The 22,643-nt window shown below is 47.1% G+C and overlaps 1 protein-coding gene across 1 annotated transcript; it reads left to right on the top strand.

The window, feature by feature from the left end:
• Positions 1-2,645: 2,645 nt before the first annotated feature.
• LOC146181070 (neprilysin-11-like) lies at positions 2,646-5,477 on the top strand. Its single transcript, XM_084575692.1, has 2 exons — positions 2,646-3,047; positions 5,010-5,477. Exons 1-2 carry the CDS (start codon positions 2,646-2,648, stop codon positions 5,475-5,477), a joined length of 870 nt encoding a protein of 289 aa, XP_084431818.1.
• Positions 5,478-22,643: the final 17,166 nt, after the last annotated feature.

A 22,643-nucleotide genomic window follows, 5' to 3' on the forward strand; every position in this document is an offset into this window, starting at 1 on the left:
AGTGTATCGGGGTCGTGCGTAAATGCTGAGATATTTGCTGAACCAAAAGAGAGAAACTGAGAAACAGTTATCGAAACTAACGTCCTCGTGTGCCGGAGCAGCCAAAAAACGCTGTGTTGGAAAAGGCGAAATGGACGGCGACTGCTAGTCGGTGCAGCCGTAGGAACTAAGCCTGCAGGTAATGTTCCTCGTATAACCAATATGAACCTCATAACTAGATCAACGCACAGAATAATGGCGATTGTTGCGAACGTTTGTCCACAAACGGTTAGTATGGTGGCGCTACCAACCAACGCTGCGTCTGCGCAGCTTTTGTCAGCGTCTCGTCTCCGCTGCTCAATAAGGACGCGTACAATGAATGGCTGTTCCTCTCCAGCGGATAAAACCAGAACCTAGAACCACTTCCGAAAAATTTGGTCTTCTCATTTTGAAGATCGGATTGTAGACAACAATTATATGACCTCACACCGCTGCTTGGAACGTCAGCACATGCGCTCAAGGAGCGAGCAGACGAACGTTTTAACCTATTAGATTTCTCAGACCACGTCGTCATAAACGTGTCAGCGGTCGACGGTGTCATTTCAGGTCACATGATTTCTGGCGCCTCATATGACTGCGTAAAATTATCAGAGTGCAGTTAGGGGACGCACAGTCTACTCGAAAACGGTTCGGGTACCTTGGTCTGACAAGCAGCTGGTCGTTTTGCCAAAGCGTTGGCTAGCGTATTGAGGCTTCCCTTGAGTCGCTTGTTGATTTGTTACAGACAAAACTTCTATACATTGTGACAGCATTGTGAAACGTGTTTTGCCTACGTGGCTTATTACATTCATGTCGTTGAGCACTGATGCCTTAAGTAATACAGATATGGTCCTTTAAGACACAATCTCCAGCGAATAGACGTTTTCTGGCTTCGTGCTAGCCAAGCAGGCTGGGTAAGTCGAGAGTACAGCATTACAATCAACCTAAGTTCACTTCGAGACTACTTGAAGGACATAAATAATTGGATTCCGCCACAATAGCTTTGGACAGTTCGGCTTGTTCAGACTTAGTTATAAATGCTGTTCTAACGGAATAATGAAATACCTGTTCATAAAATTCGGACCATTATTTTGACTATGGCGTACTCTTTCCACCATCGCATCGATTGTCGAGGAAGCGAAATTTATTGCAGCTGCAGTGATCAACATAATTTTTGCAATCAATAGGAAATCAAGAACCATACCCCAATGAGAAGATGAGCGTCCAGTAATTTCTAATTCGTACTCGATTAGTCGTTTTTTCACAGCGTCATAGACCAGCAGCTCTTAACAAACCGTTTGTTTCTCGAAATGTATCAGCGACTAACTGAAAAAAACTCACACAAAGAATGTTTTCTTCTGCAGGCTAAATCGCCGCCCCCTGGACCAAGTAAGCCAAAACACGGCACGCTCAAAAGTACGGCAGCTATCGTATTCTTCCTCTTCGTCACCGCCATGGTCGCCACGATCCTCTTCTACCTTGTCCATAACAAGACTAAACATCGCGCCGTTCCTGAAATTTGCGCCACTAGAGCCTGCTTGGATCCCTCACTTGGGCTAGGCATAAAACAAGGCAACAGCCGAAAAGCCTGCGAAGATTTTGGCCAGTTCGTGTGCTCCGGATGGCTGCATAACGACACTCGGCCTAGTGTGTCCACGGCACTTTTTCGCTTAGCGCAGTGGCTACGGGAACGGAAACACCTTCGCGAAGACCCCAGTCGTCCCGTAACGAAAGGCGTGAGGCTGATGATGGACGCTTGTCTTCGCCTCGAAGGCACCACGGCAGACATCGATGATTCGAAAAACATAATTGAATTCATGAGCAAGGAATTGTTCCCATGGCTGCTAGACTCCACTGATGCTCGGCTTGGTGACCCAGACGATTATTCAGTACCGCTGAGGGCTTTGGTCAACCTGGCCGCCCTGTGGGTCACGCCATTGTGGTTCTTCGTTGAACTCGTCGAGCCCTGGCATGGCACCGCCCAACGAAGGTCAGTGTCCATGAGCCCATCTTTCGCACCATACATTTCCAAAGTGATCAATAGAGAGGTTAATAAGTACAACTTCTATGAATCCGTCGTCGCCCTATTTTTATCCGGCACCTTTCGAGAAAAAGCCTTGCCCGCATTCGTTGAGTTCGCAATGGCAAGCGCTGAAATTCAGAGCTGTATCTTCGGAAACCTCTCGCTCGCGTTCATTGACACACACCCAAAACCTCGGTTTCTGGTCATTCGCCAGTTACCAGCATTAGTGCCTAAACTCCAAGCCCGTGACTGGGTCGATGCCTTCCAATCCGCATTTAACGTGAAACCAGAGCTAACCGAAGAGGACACACTGGTCGCCACCAACGGCAATCTGATCGACGTGATGAGTGTCCTTTTCGAATCGTACTCGGCCCGCGAGGTGACCTTCCACACAGCATGGTGGTTCATTCAGCTTCTCAGACCCGTCGCAAGTAGCTCAGTACGAGGCCTCTTCTCGAAGCACCCGCTGTCTGATCACTACTACCCGATGGCTTGCGGTATAAACGCTGCCACCGTGTACATGCTCCTTTTCTCTGGCATCGACGACCGCGTATTCCCCAAAGATCACAGGCTTATAGTTAATAAAATTTTGAGCAATCTGCATATGACTGCGGTGGCTGAAGTCAGCTCCTGGTCCACCCTGGACACAAAAGCAGTCCGTGCTGTCTCCTTGCGACTTAAGAACACCAGCACTATGATATGGCCACCCCAAGAATACATGACCAACAGGAGCCTTGAAGTCCTGTACGGACACGACCACGGAACGGCACAGAGTTTCTTCGAGCACTGGCGCAAGAGTCGTGAGCAGCTACAAAAGTCACTCGGGAGTGAAGAGTACCAGGCAAGCCTGCGGTTGTTCCAATTGCAGTCGGCACACATGGCTTCATACAACCCCGTGACGAACGTGATTTCCATCGCCATGGCAGTTCTCGCAGCCCCGTACTACTCCGATGAAGGCACCGACGCCATGGCTTACGGAGGCCTGGGATTCATGTACGCCATGCAGGTAACGTGAAGGAGCGAAGCCCTAATACCAGGTTCGCATTCTTAAAACGGGAGGGCTTGGCTGTTTACTAAAGCAAGGAGTTAAAATGTAAGCTTAAAGATAAACAGCGAACGGGACTGTTCCGTGCCATGTATGTGCACCCTGTCCTCCCTACTCTTTCAGCTCATCGTTGAAATGACGTGCAAGCGTAATCACACCTAAGCCGTTTGGCAATTCAAGAGCACCTTTAGAGCAGTATTCGGTGCGCTGAAACTATATCGTTTCACGGTACTGTTCTTTCGACTATACCAATGACTATAGTACTATGCGCAATGCGTATCGTGTAATGTTTTTTATCATCTAGTCTGAGCGAAATATTCCTAAACTGGTTCTTTCCTGTTTTAGGACTGCTGTATTTGTATCATGATTTTCCGAACACGTTAATATTTTATTTATATGTGCATACTGAGACAGTGATGAAGGCACTGATAATTGGTATTGATCAGTTTCACAACAGCCCCGAGAACATTGCCCAAAGTGAATGAACTGGTATTTTAAACTCATCAGAGCGCTACCCTTGGTGTCTATGTTATTGGAATAGAAACAGGCACAGAAATGCGTGATTAATCCTTCTTCCAGCGTACCGACGCCGTGTGCATCATAATGTTGCGAAAATCGGTGGTGTGATGTGTAGAGCAGTTGTAAAAATTACAGCGCGCAAGATTTTTGCTTCCAAGCTGTGTAATGGCTCTCGTAAAATATTCATGGAAGCCCAAAGTCTCGCAGGGATGAGCGTAAAAGCCCACTGTCCACCCTCTGGTCGAAAATATTTTCTTCCCCGACGACTGTGACACTTCGCCCCCAGAACGCAAGGCCGCAAAATGTTTTTGAAAAGAGTAACTAATAACGCAGTTACAGCCACCGCAATCACCCGATTCTGCCGTGCTTCTCTCCTTCCGTTCCCTCGCAGATGTTTTTCACTCTCTTGCTTGAGGTCGTCTAGCCTCCGCAAGACAAATTTCCCTTCCTCCTCCGCGTTTGGCGGGAGGTGGGGCGTGGCACTCCGCATGCGCGAGAAAAAAAATGGGCGAGGGAGCGCGCGCCGCTGGATTCAGTCTGGCCGTGGCGAGGTTAAAGCGCGCAGCTAGCTAGACACCCATCCTTCACCCTCAGACAGCGAGACGGACCAATGGATGTCGTTCTCGACAAATACGTCATAGCTGCGGCTCGACGGGCCAGCGCAGGGAACAGGAAAGCTGGCTTCCCGAAGGAGAGCATGAGAGAGCTTTGATTTGTATTTTCGTTGCTTTGCGGCGCGCGTGTCACTGTAGCATTTTGCGGAGACTATCTCCGGTACCTGATCGAAACACTGGGCTCCTTCGCTTAAAAGGTAGATAGATTTGAAACCTTGGCGATGCATTATGCGCCTCACAGAGAGCTCCAGAAACACCCTGGGCAATATAGTTTTGACAGAGGATGTAGATATGTCTGTGCGGCATTGACGCTCGTAATGAGAAAAACAAATGTTAGTCTGGCCCTTGGTATACGTTGGCAGTGCTATCACGACCCCTGGGGAGATTCTGAATGCAAATAAAATTACTTTGTGATCGCGTTCGTTTTTAAGCCACCTATACTTGAGATGACGTATTTAAGTATCGCTTAGAGGCAGAACTCTGAAGTGAAGCTACGATAGTAATGTTCAACAGGATAGTTAAGCGGGTGAGTTGGTGATACGTTATCCAAAAAACAGCGCGAAAAAACGGGGACGAAAGGAAGAAACCACAGCAACAAGGGTTCGACCGAATCTCCTGTCAAGGAAGGAGACCTCGCAGCAACCAGGAAAAAAAAACAGCGCTTGTTCCTGTGGTTTCTTCCTTTTGTCCCCGTTTGTTCGCGCTGTTTTTTTTTTTTTATATAAGATAGTAATGTTAACCTGCAGTAATACAATGCTTTATTCCATATCCGTTGCATGGACCCTCCCAGCTCGCCCGAACTATCAACGCGCTCACAATTCTGCTCAGCGATGATATGTCTAAGACCCCATGGACACCGTCTTTTGACACCGTTAACACTGACGAAGAGAGCACCCGAAACATCGGATCTCCCGGGCGAGCCCTGTGGCAGCTAGCCCGCTGCTCGTCCAACGTCACTTCCGGTAGCAACGTGACGGCTCTCTTCCCTCTTCTTCCGGCGCTGAAGATTGCGCACGCTGCCTACCTCCGGTTCCGTAGCAACGATCGGGACCTGCGCCTCCCGGGAATGGAGGAGTACAGCTCCGAACAGTTGTTCTACATCACAGCCTGTCACGTGACCTGCAGGGAGAGGAATGACGGTCGCCGCGTGTCACCCGAATGCACCGAAGCCATGAGCAACTATGAACCGTTCGCAAAGGCCTTCTCCTGCCCCTCCGGGTCATCAATGAATCCCGCGCAAAAGTGCGCCTTTCTGTGACGGCGCAGCTTGTTGTTGCGTGAGGCACACCAAGATATTTGTGGAGAGCGCCGGGATCCCTTATGGAAGAAATAATTTTTACCGCATTTTTTTTTTCAAAATTACCTTTTTTTAACAATCCGCGAAGCGGGCTTTTTTTAAGCAGCTTCTTTTTTTTTCTTTTTTCATGTTTATAGTAGGTGTTGTCCCGTAATCAGCAACCAATGACAGAACTATTTTCTCAAAGGCGCTTGCAGAATGTTGGCGCGCTTTGGACGCCGGCTTAAAGTTCTTGTCCGCGCGATACTTGAGTTTTGTATATTTGTACTGTTCAAAGCTGCTTATAACGTCACGTGTTTACACAATTTCAGCTATGTGCACGAAGTTACATTGGTTGATTGATTAACGAAGTGATCTCTAGTAACGCCGTTAGTGGCGCCGAAAAGCACTGAATTGGTTTATTCGCCAGTTTTTCCGCTCTTGCGCATACTGTTCGTTCCTGAAGGCCGTTGAAGCATCAACTGAAAGTACCCTATCTCCGTGCGTATACGACTGCTGACACGAAAAAATGTACAGCTAATATACACAGTAAATCATCCCGTGTTATCAATTCATAATTTTTCTTTGAGCGGACTGCTAACCACTCATCCTACAAATATATTTAACTCCGCTGGTTGCTCTGCACAGTTTGGAGCATGAACATGGATTGGGTCAGTGACGGGGTGTACACGAAAAGTTGCGAACACGCTCTCCAGTCCCGACTGAGATTGAAAAATGTTCCATAATTAGCTGCAATCACAAGCTACAGAACTGTTTTCTCCCCTCAATTTGCGGTGTTGTGATGTCTGGACATCGTACGAGTTTCTACGTGCCTGACAATGGTGGCGTCGTTTCTGACCATCTAGCATGAGTTGTGAGTCCGGCACACAGAGATTACCACAGCAGCAGATGTCTGTGAACCAGAGAAACTTCAAAGGCTCAGGCGGCCTACAAAATACCAGCCTTGTGCGCTTCCACAGACATCAACCAAACCGTGCCACACATGAAAGTGATGCCATGGTTAGTGTTTGTTGCGCAACATGTTGCTACTGTGTGTGTTTGTGCTACTAGACTTACTTTTTTTAGGACTGTGCTCGCCGAATCCGCTGACTGTCCCGCTTTTAGTTTTATTATGCCAGTAATGCTTCTTTTCGAATAGCACATTAAACTGTTTCTTTAAGAAGTCCATAAAGTGTAAGGTCTAAATGAATGATAATCTCTCTAACATTGTTAGTAGTAGAGGGCCGACAGTTCCGATATGTGCGCTGTTTCTTAAGCGAGCTAGCCGATGAGGTCTGAATGCCGGAGCCCCTGCTCGTAGCATCCCGTCTAGTTCCAAATTGCGAGTTCTTTAGTGATTATGTGGTTGCTTTTGAATATACAAGCTAAAAGTGTAACGCGCGTATTCACTAGTGAACGGAACAGGTATATGACTTTAAAAAGAAAGTGAGGAAGCCACAATCGTTAATTGTGGGAAGGTGAAGGGAAAATTTGAGATATATGCTGTCATAAATGCTTCAAGTGCACCCTTTGATACAAAAAAAACTTCGACTTCGCTAATTGCTTTTTGTATGTCTTGTAACAGTCCTATGCTCTGGACAATGTGTTTTTTTAAACCCGTTCTATAACGTCGTACATCAATATGAGGTACCTCGGATTGAGCCTTGATTAGCAATGTACACGATATAAGGCCTTATAAATTCACATGTTAATTAGGAAGTTATAGCGTATCCAGAAGGACAGCTAGTGCCTGGCAGGGTATAGCATCAAAGAAGAAAACACAAAATGGCTAGCTAAGCTCAGTTATGCTAGCGAAAGGTGTGTTGCGCTTGTTTATGCTGTGTTGTTAATTGAAGATAGCTGAAGGTAATTTAAAGTGCGAAAGCTTGATTAAGCATGGTCAGACACGGTTTGCAATTTTTTAACTCCTTCACTGCTATCTGCGAACCTCGAGGACACCAAGCCGGGTCTATACGACACGAAGGTGTCGAGGCAATTGAAGCGGGAGGTCACAGGAGACGAGCCAGGTGTACAGCAGGGGCTGTTTGAAATTGGCCACAGGAAATGAACCAAAGGGCGAAATATTGCTTCAGCAGAAGGCTTAGTTTTATGTCCTTTATTCGCTATTTTTGCTTTCAAGCTAATAAAATATTTATAAACACGTGTTTACCACAATATTTGAAGTACGTCATTACATGCACGCTGGGTGAGAGATGACCGGGTAGAGTCCCGTTTTCCAATATATTTGACATATCGCTGAGTCATACCAAGGAATGCTATCGAAAAAAAAAACTTCAGCCATATAAACGCAATGACTTGAAGATTAAAGAAAAATTTCAGAACCCAATTGCATCCCGGGACTCTACGGATAAAATTTGTCAAGTGTGTGAAGCAGTAGCAATAGTAGAAAAAGTAGTAGAAAAAGAAGTAGAAAAAGTGAAGCAGTAGTACAGGAAGTCAGCGCCTCCTTACTGACTGGTTAGAGAGACTGAGGTCTCTCTAACCAGGCTACGCTGTCGTATTCCGCCCCTAAATTTATATAAACAGGTCTGGTTTGTCGCTTTCTCCTGTCTGCGCATTCTGCGGGGAACCGGAAACAATAGATCGTTTCTTGATATTTTGCCGCCGTTTTACTATGATGAGAAAACGGTATTTAGAGAAGCCGTTACAACAGCTGGGTCTTAATTTGAGCAGCCAGATTTTATTATCGTTCGGTGCCACCATGTTTGGGTACAGTCACAGGCCTGTTTTTAACGCCATTCAAAACTTCTTAATAGAAACAAAACGTCTACCTTGCTAATATGCTTTGAATTTTTAATCTGTACATATAAATCTTAGTATTCTCCTACTGCGTGCGTTAGTATTTACTCTTTTTTATTTTGGTTTTTCATATTTACATTTCCTTTTATATTCCCTAGCATTTATTTCTATTTATTTTTGCGATGTAGTTATACATCTCAAAATCTAATATCTCTGCACCCCAATTCTTGGCCGATCCCCCTGTGTGGGTATGTTCCATCAAATTAGAGGAGAACAACAACAGCGCCTCCGGCGTCCCGCACGGAATGTGTGAAGTGGCGGACGGAGCCGGGTCGCATATTGCCAAACCATATCCCATAGGAGCACTCGAGCAGACACTGCTCTGGAGCGTGGATGGATGGGTGGATAGACTATATATGAGCGTTCCCTTTAAAACGGGGTGGTAGCAGGTGCTATCATGCTCGTTTATTTCTCCCTATATCTCAATTATTATTTTAGCTCAGTTAACTATTTACCATCATTCTATTTATTGAATCTTGTTTCTACATTACTAACATGTTACTTTTCTGCTTTTACGAAAAAAATCTTCCAATCGTTTTTTGCTACCTACCAGCGCAGGTTCATTCACCCAGTCAGAGTTATCTCTAAACCCCAGGGCTTCAGGAAGAGTGACTTCTCCTGCATCGACTTCCGGATGGATATCATCCCTTTTGAGTATAAGATGGGTAATTGCTTCTGTTGAAAGGGGCTTTAATGAGAGTTCAACAGGGAATATAGCCCTCTGTAAGCTGCACGGTGAACAGCACGAGTACATAGCGGCACTTCGTCGTTCTCTTCCTCGTCTTAGTGATATCCTGTCGTAGTTCACTACAACTTCCCCGGAAGCGAAGAGGAGCCGCCCTGACCACCTATAGGGAGGGCAAGACGAGCGGGTCGTAGTACGCTTTGAGGCAGCTCACGTGCACAGTTTTGCGGTCGCGATGACGCATGTCCGAAGATGGAGTGAGTGGCTCCTCGATGTAATTTGCGGGGGAGATTTGGTGAACGACGGGGTAGGGGCAGTGGTACTCAGTTCGAAATTTTGATAACAATCCTAGTGGGGTGCCAGGAACCCAGAGCCAAATGAGGGATCCTTGGTGGAGGTGAGGATTTCCTTCCGCCCTGGAGCTCCGCAGCCCCGCACTACCTACAGCAGCCATGACCGATGATGCCACCATAAGTTCCACTGGCTCCTCACACCCTGTCTTCTGAGCTGAACGCGAACAGCGGAACCGGCGACCACTACGTGGAAAACTTGCTGTCCTCATATGAGCGCATCAGTACTCATAACAAATAGGACGATGACCTGAGTTAAATAATGTCATTCTACCTAACGAACGTTACCAACCGGTGGTTCCGCAACCACGAGGCCAATATCTCATCGTGGTCTGCTTTCAAGACTAGTTTTTCCGATATCTTCAATTGGCCTGCAGTGCGTAAGCTGCGCGCTGAGCAGCGCCTGCGCGGCCGTGCACAGCTTCCTGGCGAGAATTTTACAAGTTATATTGAAGATGTTGTAGACCTGCGCAAGCGCGTGGACGCTTCAATGATAGCACAACACAACGACGAAGTCCGTCTAGGCATACACCAGCGAGCTCAAGCAGCGCAGCGGCACTTCGTCATTCTCTTCCTCGTCTTAGTGATATCGTCTCGTAGTTCACAACACTGTCGATTTACCACATACTACACATGTGTCATGTTTCTGGTTAAATTTCTTTTTCGCGTGATTCCTCTGAGCAGCGTTCCCTGGCGACAAATAGTGAAAAAATTGTCAAACCGAATAAGAGCGCATTTAAAGGCCGCTGGGCCCATCGTTTCCGTGCCGCAATGGATTAACACTACTAATTTTAGCATTTATGCAACTGAAACATCTGTTCGAATCCTGTATACCCATCTTTTTCTGAATATATTTTTTGAATTCACAACGTTAAAATAAGATAACAACTTTCCCAGGGTGTGCTTTCCTTTAGGTTGCATTGTTTGGGTTTTTTTGGTACTTATAGCAGAAAAACCAGCCGTGAACAGCGCCACGAGGTGACGGTATGACAACGGTTACACTAAGCAATTGCCTTAACCGTAATCAATTCCTTCCTTCAGTGAGTGTATATTACCTTTAGGTTGCGTTCAAAGACATCTTTCAGCAACAATGGGTATGGCAAGGGTTGAATTACCTTCTCCATAATGCACTGAGTGTATTTAACTTTAGGTTCGTTCAGAGACATCATTTCAGAAACAATAGATATGGCAAGAGTTAAATTACCTTCACCATAAACAACTAAGTGTATTTTACCTTTTCGTAAGTATGACAAGAGTTAAATTACCTTCACATAATCAACTGAGTTTATTTTACGTTTTGGTTGCGTTCAAAGATATCTTTCAGAAACAATAGGTATGACAAGAGTTAAATTACCTTCACCATAAACGCTTGAGTGTGTTACCTTTAGGTTGCGTTCACAGACCTTTTTCAGCAAGAATCGCTGTTTTCAGTGAGTGTATTTATGTATATATGTATAACTTCTTTAGGGAGCCGGCAAACGACGGGTTAAAGCGTCGTGACGCTGGCCACGCGTTTACCCGAGGTTAAGCCCTACTCTGCACTACCTCATTTGTCCCGTTTGTGGTGGGTTGTGAGGCTTGTGCTTTTCGAGCGCACCCCGGGCCTGCTGGACTGCCCATAGTTGAATGTCTTTGTCTGTATTCTGCACAGCACTTTGAAGTTCCGGCGGGTATGTCCTTGATTCAGCTTCGGTCGGGAACCTGGCAAAGTCCCACATGATGTGCCATTGGTCCGCCGGACCCACTTTACATACACTGCACATATCACTCGTGTAGATGTCTGGGTGGAGGACGTGTAGCACTGCCGGGGCTAGGAGTGACCCGGTTTGCATTTGCCTTAGGATGACCGCTTCCTCCCGACTAAGGGCCGGGTGAGGCGGCGGCATTGTCCGTCGAGCTAGGCGGCAATATTTAGTCACTTCCTCATAACTGGTCATTCGGTCTTTTGTTTCGAACCACCATTCGGAACGGTCCCTCTCGGGCGCGTTGTGATTCGGTGAGGATGCACAATCTCCCGCGTGCGCCGGGAACTACTTGATGCGGATAGTGTTGCCGCGGACTTGAAGCTGGAAGTGAGTGTATGTTACCTTTGGGGTTGCGTTCAGAGACATCTTTCAGCAACAATATGTATGACGAGGGTTAGACTAAGGAATAACCGTCCCCATAATTGAGCGTATGTTACCTTTAGGTTGTGTTCACAGACCCCTTTCAGCAAGAATCGCCGTTTTCAGCGAGTGTATGTTACCTTTATGTTGCGTTCAGGGACATCTTTCAGAAACAATAGGTATGACAAGGGTTACACTAAGAAAATCATCATCATCGTCATCAACCTGACTATACCCACTGCAGGGCGAAGGCCTCTCTCATATTTCTCCACTTAACTCGGTTTTGTGCTAGCTGCATCCACTTGACCCCTGCGAACTTCTTGACCTCATCCGCCCACCTAACTTTCTGCCGCCCCCGGCTACGCTTTCTTTCCCTTGGAATCCAGTTTGTTACCCTAAGCGACCGTCGGTTATCCTCTCTTCGCACTACATGTCCTGCCCATGCCCATTTCTTCTTAATTTCCACTAGAATGTCGGTAACTTGAGTTATTTCTCTGACCCACTCTGCACGCTTTCTATCTCTTAATATTACCCCTACCATTTTTCGTTCCATAGCCCTCTGGGTCGTCCTCAACTTAAGTAGAACTGTCTTGGTTAGCCTCCACGTTTCAGCCCCATAGATGAGCACCGGTAAGATGCAACTGCTGTATACTTTCCTCTTGAGCGATACCGGTAAGCTGCTAGTCATAATCTGCGAGTGCTTGCCAAATGCGCTCCATCCCAATTTTATTCTTCTTGTTATTTCCTTTTCATGGTCCGGATCTGCGGTTACTACCTGCCCTAAGTAGACATATTCGCCTACTACTTCCAGTACTTCGCTACCTAATGTAAACTGCTGTTCCTTCTCGAGGCTGTTGAACATTATCTTAGTCTTCTGCATATTGATTTTCAAGCCTACCATTCTACTTTTCCTGTCTAGGTCATCAATCATTATTTGCAGTTCATCCCCCGAGTTGCTTAGCAAGGCAATGTCATCAGCAAATCGCAGATTACTTAGGTATTCTCCATCTACCCTTATCCCGAACTGTTCCCATTCCAAGTCTGTGAATACTTCCTATAAGCAAGCTGTGAATAGTACTGGGGAGATAGTGTCTCCTTGCCTAACACCTTTCTTTATGGGAATTTTGTTACTTTATTTATGCAGAACAATCGTTGCTGCTGTGCAGCCACTATATATATCTTCCAGCACTTTTACGTACGGCTCGTCTACCCCCTGATTTCGCAATGCCTGCATCGCCACCGAGGTTTCAACTGAGTCAAACACTTTTTCGTAATCAATGAACGCTATGTATAAGGGCTGGTTGTATTGCGAGCATTTTTCTATCACCTGATTGATGGTGTGGATATGATCGATAGTAGAGTGCCGTTTCCGAAAGCCTGCTTGATCATTTGCTTGATTGCAGTCTAAGGTTGTCCTGATTCTATTAGCGATTACCTTAGTAAATACCCTATACGTAACAGACAGTAAGCTGATTGGTCTGTAATTTTTAAGGTCTTTAGAGTCCCCTTTCTTACGAATGAGGATAATGTTTGCGTTCTTCCAAAGTTCCGGTACCGTCGATGACACCAGGAACTGCGTATACTGGGGGGCCAGTTTTTCTAGCACGATATCCCCCCCGTCCTTCAGCAAATATGTAGTTATCTGATCCTCTGCAGCTGATTTCCCCCTTTTCATAGTTTCTAATGCTTTCTTGACCTCGTCCTTCGTCACTGGTGGAACGTCTAACTATTTTTCCTTACCGCCAATCTCATCACGGTCCTGACTACTTTGGCTACTTTAGAGATCTGTATAGAACTCCTCTGCTACTTTGACTATCTTGTCCATATTTGTGAAGACGTTGCCCGCCTTGTCCCTTATCGCATACATCTGGTTTTTGCCTATGCCCAATTTTTTTCTTTACCGCTTTAAGGCTTCCCCCGTTCGTTACAGCATGCTCAATATTCTCCATGGTATACTTTTTTTTTATCGGCCACATTGCGCTTATTGACTAGCTTTGATATATCGGCCAATTCGATCTGATCTGTTGGATTGGAAGCTTTCATACTCTGGCGTTTCTTAAACAAATATTTCGTCTCTTTAGACAGCCTACCAGTATCCTCTCTAATATCCTACCGCCTACTTCTACCGCTCACTCAGTAATGATATCTCTGAAATTATTGTTCATTGCTTCCAGGGTAATGTCGCCATCCTCGGTTAGAGCTGAATATCTATTCTCGAGCGAGATCCTGAACTCTTCTGCCCTCCTCCTCACCGCTGATTCGTTCATGGGTTTCTTTCTTACTAATCTGTTGCGTTCCTTCTTCAGATTTAGGCTAATTCGGGACCTCACCAACCTGTGGTTACTGCATCTCACTTTCCCGATTACCTCTATATCTTGCACAATGGCGGGGGTTGAACTCATTATGAAGTCAATTTAATTTTTAGTCTCCCCGTTAGGACTTTTCCATGTCCATTTCCGGTTCTTCCGTTTGCTGAAGAAGATATTCATGACTTATAAGTTATTGCGCTCTGCAAACTCAACTAGTAACTCCCCCCTGCTATTCCTAGAACCAATGTCACAGTCACCTACTGTCTGGTCTCCTGCCAGCTTTTTTCCTACCTTGGCATTGAAGTCGCCCATTAGTACAGTATACTCGTCTTTACTTTTCGCATTGTTGATTCTACATCTTCGTAGAAGCTTTCAACTGCCTGGTCATCATAACTACATGTAGGTGCATAGGCCTGTACAACCTTCAGTTTACACCGCGTATTAGGCCTAATTACGCTGCCTGCCACCCTCTTATTAATACTGTAGAATTTATCTATATTGCCCGCTATATACTTATTGACAAGGAAACTTACTCCTAGTTGTCTCCTCTCTGGTAAACCTTGATAACACAGTACATGCCCATCCTTCAGTACAGTACATGCCTCATTCGGCCTCCTACCCTCACTAAGCCCTATGACATCCCATTTCATATCCTCTAGTTCCTCTAACAGCACTGCTAAACTAGCTTCACTAGCTAGGGTTCTAGCGTTAAACTTTGCCAGGGTCAGTTTCTAATGGCGGCATGTCCAGCGGAGCCAGGAATTCTTAGCATCCCCTGCTGCGTCACAGGTCTGACCGCCGCCGTGGTCATTTGTTCTGCAGCCGCTGGTGACTGAGGGCTGGGGTTTTATGGAACTTATCATAAGAGGTTGCGGCCAATTACTGCACCAGGGTGGCCAACTCCTGTTCTGGTGAGGGAGTGCGTTGCCGGAGGTCTTCACCGGCATCAGGTCGCACCACAAACCGGTGTATGCAATTCCATCGACACGCGGATTTTTTTTTTTCTTTAATCCGGTGGAGAATTGCGCGGCACCGGGATTTGAACCCCGGTCCTCTTGCATGCGAGGCGGATGTTCTACCGCTACGCCACCGTTGCGCTACTAAGAAATTACCTTCACCATAATCGAGTGAGTGTATCTCAACTGAAGGTTGCATTCACAGACCCCTTCAGTAAGATTATGATGATGATGAAAACGTTCATTGAAAGCCACATTGGCTTAGATTAAGGGACGGCTGATCGGGTCCCTAGTCCGGGACACCATTGGTGAAAGCCGCTGCCTGTGCTCTTTAGACAAGGGCTCGTTGTGCCTTGAGATTCGGGCCGGATAGGGCCGCCTCCCAGCCTTCACACGTTGGCTGATTTATTATGTCATTACTGGTATTTTGTTGACAAGCCCATACCATATGGCATAAGTTTGCCTTCTGGCCACAAAATTTGCACTGCGCCGAAAAGGACTCGGGATTAATGGCGTGAAGTTGTGCTGGATTATTAAATGACATAGTTTGTAACCTTCGAAGGTCACACTCTTCTGATTTACTGAGACCCTTAGCGGGCTTCGGGAATGTGTGCCTTTAAAGGCACAAAGGCTGTATTATCTCTGAATATGTTGTTAACGGAGAGGGGGAGCCTAAATCAGCAGGGGAGGACGTAAAAGGATTCCGGTGAAGAAAAGCTCGGGCCGAAGCATGTGCGTGCTCGTTTGCTTCAGCTCCCTGGTGTACCCATATTAGCTCCTTCTGTGCAGCTGACTCAGAATTTTACAGGCTAGAGGCGTGATTCTGCCACGCATATAGTTTCTATAAGCTGCCTGAGAATCTGTAACTATGTATTTCGATGCGGAGTGTGTTACCATCGCCACTGCCTCCATTGCCTGCGTATATCCCCATTACGAACTGAAACCCCGTTCACAACCTGCATTTTAGTGCACCACTGATATTGTTGATATCCCCGCTAGAGGACCCGCGGCGTCGACGAAGAAGGCTCCTTCTTCTCTTGAATAAGATTATTTCATTTTTTGTTTCTTCCCACTCGTCTAGTATGACGATGCTCCTGGTGCATGTTTTTGGGGAGCGAAAGCGTAAGGAGTTTGCTCTTCCTCTCTTGAGGTATATCTTGTCTCCCAGCCACTTGTTGTGGAAAGCAAATGTTCAAATTTTCTAAGACCCTGCGAACAGTCTTGGTTGTGGCCAGTCGCATTACCAGGCTCGTAAGATGGGCGCTAATCAGTTCTTTAGCCGTATTGTGTACCCCCAGATGTAGCAGACGCTGCGTAGATGCTTTCATGGGTAACCCAAGCGCCTTCTTATAAGCAGTTAGAATGATAACGTCCAGCTGGTTTAGATCGGTTTTCCTCATACGAAGGTATAGGACCACGTGCACTATCATGCAGATGATAAAGGCCTGTATTAGCCTAAGGGTATCTTCTTCTTGCATACGGTTCTTCTTGGTTGCGATCCGAGATAGCATACGGATCCCTACTGAAAAAACTGTAAGGGGCAATACCCTCACATTTTCTCACACAATCTCAATCGATTCACATAAGAAATCACGCACAAGTCGCATATAATTGCATAAGTTCTCATAGTTTCTTGTACATTATCATAAATTGTGTACGATATTTTATGATAATGATATGCACTGTATGAGACTCTTTGAGATTAAATGAGATTTTATGAGGTTATTGTCGCGTAGAACATTTGGTTTTTCAGTAGGGATGACCTGTTCGCACACCGTTCGCAGCTTGGTGATCACTGCTGCGTTCACACCCTTGTTGTTAATAAGCAGCCTCAAAACCCGCATTGTACACCTCGGAAATACGTGTATCATGTACAAAGATATCCAGAGGTGCAGTATCCCCCTTCCCGCGCAGGACGAAGAGCTCCGACTTGTCCGGGGAACAGCGCAGTCCGCATCCTTCTGCACACTTTTGGACCGTAGTGGCAGCCTCTTGGAGAGCCTCCTCGATCTGTCCCATATTGCCCTCCGTTGTCCATATGGTTATGTCATCCGCGTAGAGGGGGTGGCGGATTCCGTTTATGACATTAAGTTGTTCTGGCAGGTGCATGAGGGCAACGTTGAAGAGCAGTAGAGAAAGGATCGCTCCCTGAGGCATCCCCCTGGTGCCCATGGGTATCGGCTCGGACGTTGTGTCGCCAATCTTGCTGTGTGCTTGCCTATCTTGGAAGAAAGCCTTGATGTAATTAAAGGTACGCTTTCCGCAGTGAGTACCCTGTAAGTTTTCCGGAATCTTGGAGTGCTTAACGTTGTCGAAAGCTCCCTTAAAGTCCAGCGCAAGTATGGCTCTACTGTTGCGTTTGCACGGGGGATCGATAGCATCCATCTTCAGCTGCAGTAACACGTCCTGGGTTGACAAGTGTGCCCTAAACCCAAACATCGTGTGACGCATAATATCTTGGTCTTCTATATACGTCGAAAGCCGCATTTGTACTGCCTTCTCTATAAGATTGCCTGTGCACGACTCAAGCGAAATTGGCCTCAGGTTATTGATGTTCCCCTCCTTTCCAGGCTTGGGAATAAAGGTGACATCAGCCGCCTTCCACGCGTCGGGTAACTGTCCACTTTTCCAGCACTCGTTGATGTACTGCGTAAGATGTTCAAGCACTTGCCAATTGAGATTGACAAGCAATCTTACTGTCACCATTTCGTTCCCTGGTGCTACATGCCCCTCCTCACGGCCATAAGCGCCGGCTGTATTTCCTCGACATCGAACTCTCGATCCAGATCCGGATTCTCCCCGCCCTCATAACCTCTTATTGGCTCGTTGTCTTTCATTGTACAAAGGTACTTACTGGTGAGGGCTGCAACCAGGTGCTGGTCTGTGCCTGCGAAGCCATTAGGGCTGTCTTGAGGTTACGTTGCTGATCCCCACGCGAGTTGGAAGGCTCTGTCAAACATCTAAGAAAACTCCAAGCCGCCTTGGTGCTAAGGTTTCCTTTCAGCGAGTTGCATTTAGCCAACCAGTAGTTTTTGGCCAGGGTGCGTGCATACGCTTCAGCTTGCAATGTTAATGCGCGATCTTGATATTCAGCTTGCAGTTATGGTTTTTGCTTTTTCTACCGCCGTGTGAGACTTCTTCTGGCCTCCCATAGATGTAGTAGGTGGTTGTCAATGGCCGGAACTTCTTCAGAGGTCTGAAGCATACGTGTAAAGCGATCCCTGACTCCCAGCAATGACTCTGCCCACTCCTCGTACTTTTCAATGGGCGCATTAGGCGGAGAGTCTTCCGCCTTTCGGAACAACGACCAGTCCGTGAGCCAGACGTGTCCTCTCGGTTTGCGATTATTATTGTAGTCTAGGCAGATTTTGAGAATGCAGTGGTCACTCCCCAACGTTTCCTGTGTGTTGTGCCATTCATAGTTTCCAGCTCACTTAATCAAAGAAAGATCTGGACACGTATATTTCTCGAGACACTGCTGCCAATCCTCGTAGGATGCTGCGGGTCAGTAAGAATCGTCAATGCTAGGTTCAGATGGCTGCAGCGAGTTTTCTGCCCTTAATATCCTCCTTACTATAACCCCACAAGAATCTAGATGCATTAAAATCCCCCACTATGATGAGAGGTGCACTGTTTGCCTATTGCGCTGCCTTTTGGAAAATTTCATCGAAAGGCGCCCCTCTGTTCTTCGATCGACTATATATGTTCAACACATACGCAATTCTGCTAGTACGTACGGTGCAGTCAAAAGTAAATGGAAGGTCCGACAGCGTGGCAAACCGTGTCGCAGCGCTTTCTAACGCCGGCTTTGATTGGCCCGGTCGCCAGGAAGCGGCGCGCGCTATCAGCAGACCTTTATCTGCAGCGTAACGGTGGTCACTTTCGGCGATTGGGACGGGTGCATGTTGCTTTTCACATGTGACGCCACGGATTTTTCTGGCGCTGCCTGGTAGTGGTACAAACTTTATTCAGTGAAGGTCAAAAAAAATAAAATAAAATCATGTTGGCGCCGTTCCGTGGGTGGCCTTCCGGCTGCTGGTCGTAGACTCCAGGTCACGCCTGGCGGCGACTTCCGCTGCCCAGGCCGTAAGCCGCTGTTCAATATGCGGCTCCGAGCTGGCCAAAGCAGCCACCCACAGCTGCGGGCTGTTTATTTGCTAGGAGACGGGGGGGGGAAAGTGCGCCGGACAAGAGTAATGAATGTGAGCATAGTCTGCTCGGGGAGAGCTGCAAAGCGCGCACTGGGCCGAGAAGGCACCGGGGTCAATAAGGGCAAGGCGTGCAGGGGAGAGGAAAGCGTGGGCCTGTAAATGGCGCCACGTATTCTGTTCGATTTTAGATAGGGACTTGTGAGAGAGATGGAGGGATAATCGGGAGTTGCGTTAGTGGAGGGTGATGTCATGGAAGGTGAGGAGGGAATCACGCGTGTCCATCCCGGGGTGGAGGGGCCAGCTCGCTCGGTCATCTCGCGAGCAATAGAGTTTGCCACCTCATTTCCAGGGTGCCCCGCGTGAGCCAGAACCCAAAAGAGTTGGATAGATCGGGAAGGGGGGGAGGAGTGCTTAAGGATATTGAGCGCAGAGGAGGAGATTCTACTCTTTGCAAAGTTGCGGACTGCGATCTTAGAGTCGCTAAATATGAAAAGGGCTGGTGTGCTGGCAATGGCGAGGGCGATGGCTGATTCCTCTGCGGCAGTGGAAGTGAGAGCATGGATAGTGGCGACGGAGAGGGGGGTTCGTGTATTAGAAACAGTGGCCAGGGCATAGGCGCGATGCGAGGGGTAGGGTGCCGCATCAACATACACGGCGTCAGACCATGGACCGTACTGGCACCAGAGGGTGTAGGTGCGGGCAGACCGGCGAGCGGCATGATGCTCAGGGTGCATGTTCTTGGGGATGGGCTTGACAGTGAGCATTGAGAAGAGGGAGCTTGGCAAGGGATGGGCGCTGCCTGCGACGTGCCTAATGACTGATTCGCGCCGTTTGGAAATAGTCGGCAGTTCGGGCATGCGCCCTCGGACATAGACAGTCGTGGCAGTGCTCACTGCCAGGTAATATGCCCATGGCCATACACGCCAGTTGCCGATGTTTCAAAACGGCGTGAATCGCTCTACAGACACGTCGCAAGTAGCGCCGATTGCAACAAACATCCGTTCCAGCCGCCGAAAGTGACCACCGCTACGTTGCATATAAATGTGTGCTGATAGCGCGCGCCGCTTCCTGGCGACCGGCGTGACGTCACAACACCTGTTGCGCTCCTGGCGGACAGCGCGGCAGTTAGGCCGTTGGTGGTGGCACCGACGGCGCGAGATGGTCGCCCACCTCTTCGGCGTGACATCACACAGAGGTCACGCGAAAGGTCAACGGTGGCACCGCCACGGTACGGCAAAGGCTCGAAAGTGCAAGTAGTATTGCTTTCGCCATAAAAGTCCCGGTGTTTCGGCCGCCAACTGATTCAAAGCTTTTCGAGCAGTGGAAGCAGAACATATTTCTGCCACCGATGCAGCATCTACAACGTTGCTCTACGGAAATGTAATAAACACGCAGATTATGCGCTCACTGTGCAATGGCAGCGCATACTCAAGAGCTCTAGGTGGCCCAAATTATCCAGAACCATCCACTTCGGCCTCTGTTCGTCTATGCGTAGGGGCAGGAGACTGAACTTAACATCGCGTACCGTTTTTCTAATCGTAATACTCACACTTTCATCCACAGGATCACAGGACAAAAGAGAAAACACAGGGAGGTGAATTACGTTGTCTGCATGGGGATCTTCGCAAATAGGAAGGAGTCAGCACGACGCGGCAGGTGAGCGGTATGAAGCAGATGACCGCAACGGGACTGAAAGAGATATATGCCAGCGATAAGGCAAGCAACAGGTGACACCTCAGTGCAGCTCGAAGATGCAGACAACACGATTTCAAAGGATATATTCCCCGCGGTGATGCAGGCGATACATATTCCCACAGCGATGTAGGCGATACGCAAGTGCAGCGACAAGAAGCAGACGACAGACGCAGCGCCAGCACGGAACTGCCCATAGAAACTCTATGGAACCGCCGGAGTGGAGGCGCGGCGACGGCACGCTTCAGCAGCGTATGATGATGATGATAGTGTTAGCTAGTCCCTCTATAACAGATTGACACCCAGATTTGTGTCTCTAATAAAAAAAGCAAATATATACACACACACACACAATTTTCGAAAGAGACATCAACTAAGAAGATCACACGCAGCACTTCACCTGGACACACCCCACGACCGCGCCTGCCCACACCACAATGGATGGATGGGTGGAGCGTCCCCTTTGAAACGGGGTGGTAGCAGTAGCTATCATGCTCATTTTTCTCCCTATATCTTAATTATTGGTTTAGATTGGTTAATTAAACCATCATTCTATTTCTTAAATTTTTTGTTTCTACATTACTAACATTACGTCACTTCTCTGCTTTTAGGCCGCCAATCTTCCAGTCGTTTTTTGCTAGTTTCTACCGCCGGTTTAATCACCCGGCCACAGTTATCTCTAAAGCCCAGAGCTTCAGGAACAGTTACTGCGCCTGCATCAACTTCCGGGTGGATACCATTACATTCGAGTATAATATGGTGAATTGTTTCACTGGAGTTACCACATACAGCACATGCGTCATCTTCATAGTTAAATTTCTTTTTGTAGCTGCGTGTTCTAAGGCATCCTGATCTAGCTTCAAAAAGTAGGGCACTGCCTCTTGAGTTATCAAAGAAAGCTTCTTTCCTGATCTGCATTTTCCACTTTCGGCATAATTCCACACTCTGTTTCTTCTCCATCGAATTTATCCAATTTTTACCTTCTGCGTTTTTTACCTGTTGCTTAATGCTCTTTATTTCTCCGTCCTTTTGACTAGCCTACTTACTTATAAGTTTCCGAGTTCTTTTCCTCCATTGTGAGTCAATGCTTTTTAAGTACAGGTATTTAAATACCTTAGCTGCCCATCTGTTACTGTCCAATTTCCTCGGGCGTTCCTCATATAATATTTTATTCTAAGCTTCCCGTACTTCGAAAGATGCCCAGCCCATATCTCCCTGTACTGCCTCATTTGTGGTTTTTGCCGTGGGCACCTAGTGCTAATATCGTCCAAAGGCTCTCTGATTTATTTCTAATGTCGACTGTACCTCTGATTTTAAGCACAAAACCGCATTTCCGAAAGTAAGTCCGGGCACCATAATTCTTTTCCAAATACCCCTCACAACCTCATATACCTGTTGTATCTCCACAATGCCCTATGCTTCATTACCCCGGCATTCCTTCGTCCTTTGGCCTTAAGTGATTGCTCATGCTTTCCAATGTATGCCAATCCTTCGTTTACCGATACCCCAAGATATTTGTATTCTGCTACTCTGGGTATTTCATGGCCTTGTATTTTAAGACCCTGAACAGTTGAGCCGTTGAAAATCATCAGACCCGACTTAACTGCGCTAAAACTGAATCCTAGAGCGTCCCCTTCGTCTCCGCATACTTAACTAGAGTTTGCAATTCTTCCAGACTCTCAGCTAGCAGTACAATATTGTCTGCATACATCAAACCGGGGAGGCGCTGCTCTACCGCCTTTCCACCTAATCTATATGACAGGTTAAAACCTAGGTTACTGTCTTGTAGCCTCCATTTTAGGTTTATCATATAAAGCATGAACAGCAGCGGTGATAGAGGAAAGCCTTGTCTTAATCCTTTGCATACTTTGACATCTTCCGTGCTTCTTATCCCTTCCCATGTAATTTCTACTGTGTTATCCCGGTATATTTCCTGTAGGAACTCTATTATCTCATAACCGATACCTTCTTCTTTTAATATGTTCCACAGGAGTTCCCTGTTTACGTTGTCGTACGCCCTGTTTATGTCCTGGAAGGCCAAATACAAAGGTCTATTTTCCACTCTAGATATTTCGATGCA

Source organism: Amblyomma maculatum, chromosome 8 (genome assembly GCF_055883805.1).
Source record: "Amblyomma maculatum isolate TAMU_Amacu chromosome 8, ASM5588380v1, whole genome shotgun sequence".
NCBI classification, from domain to species: domain Eukaryota; kingdom Metazoa; phylum Arthropoda; class Arachnida; order Ixodida; family Ixodidae; genus Amblyomma; species Amblyomma maculatum.

Bases quoted from the DNA above. Each gene is read 5' to 3' on its own strand.
- LOC146181070 (XM_084575692.1), top strand. From the start codon at position 2,646: ATGACTGCGGTGGCTGAAGTCAGCTCCTGGTCCACCCTGGACACAAAA. The intron at 3,048-5,009 runs GTAACGTGAAGG...GGACCCTCCCAG, and splicing joins GATTCATGTACGCCATGCAG to CTCGCCCGAACTATCAACGC.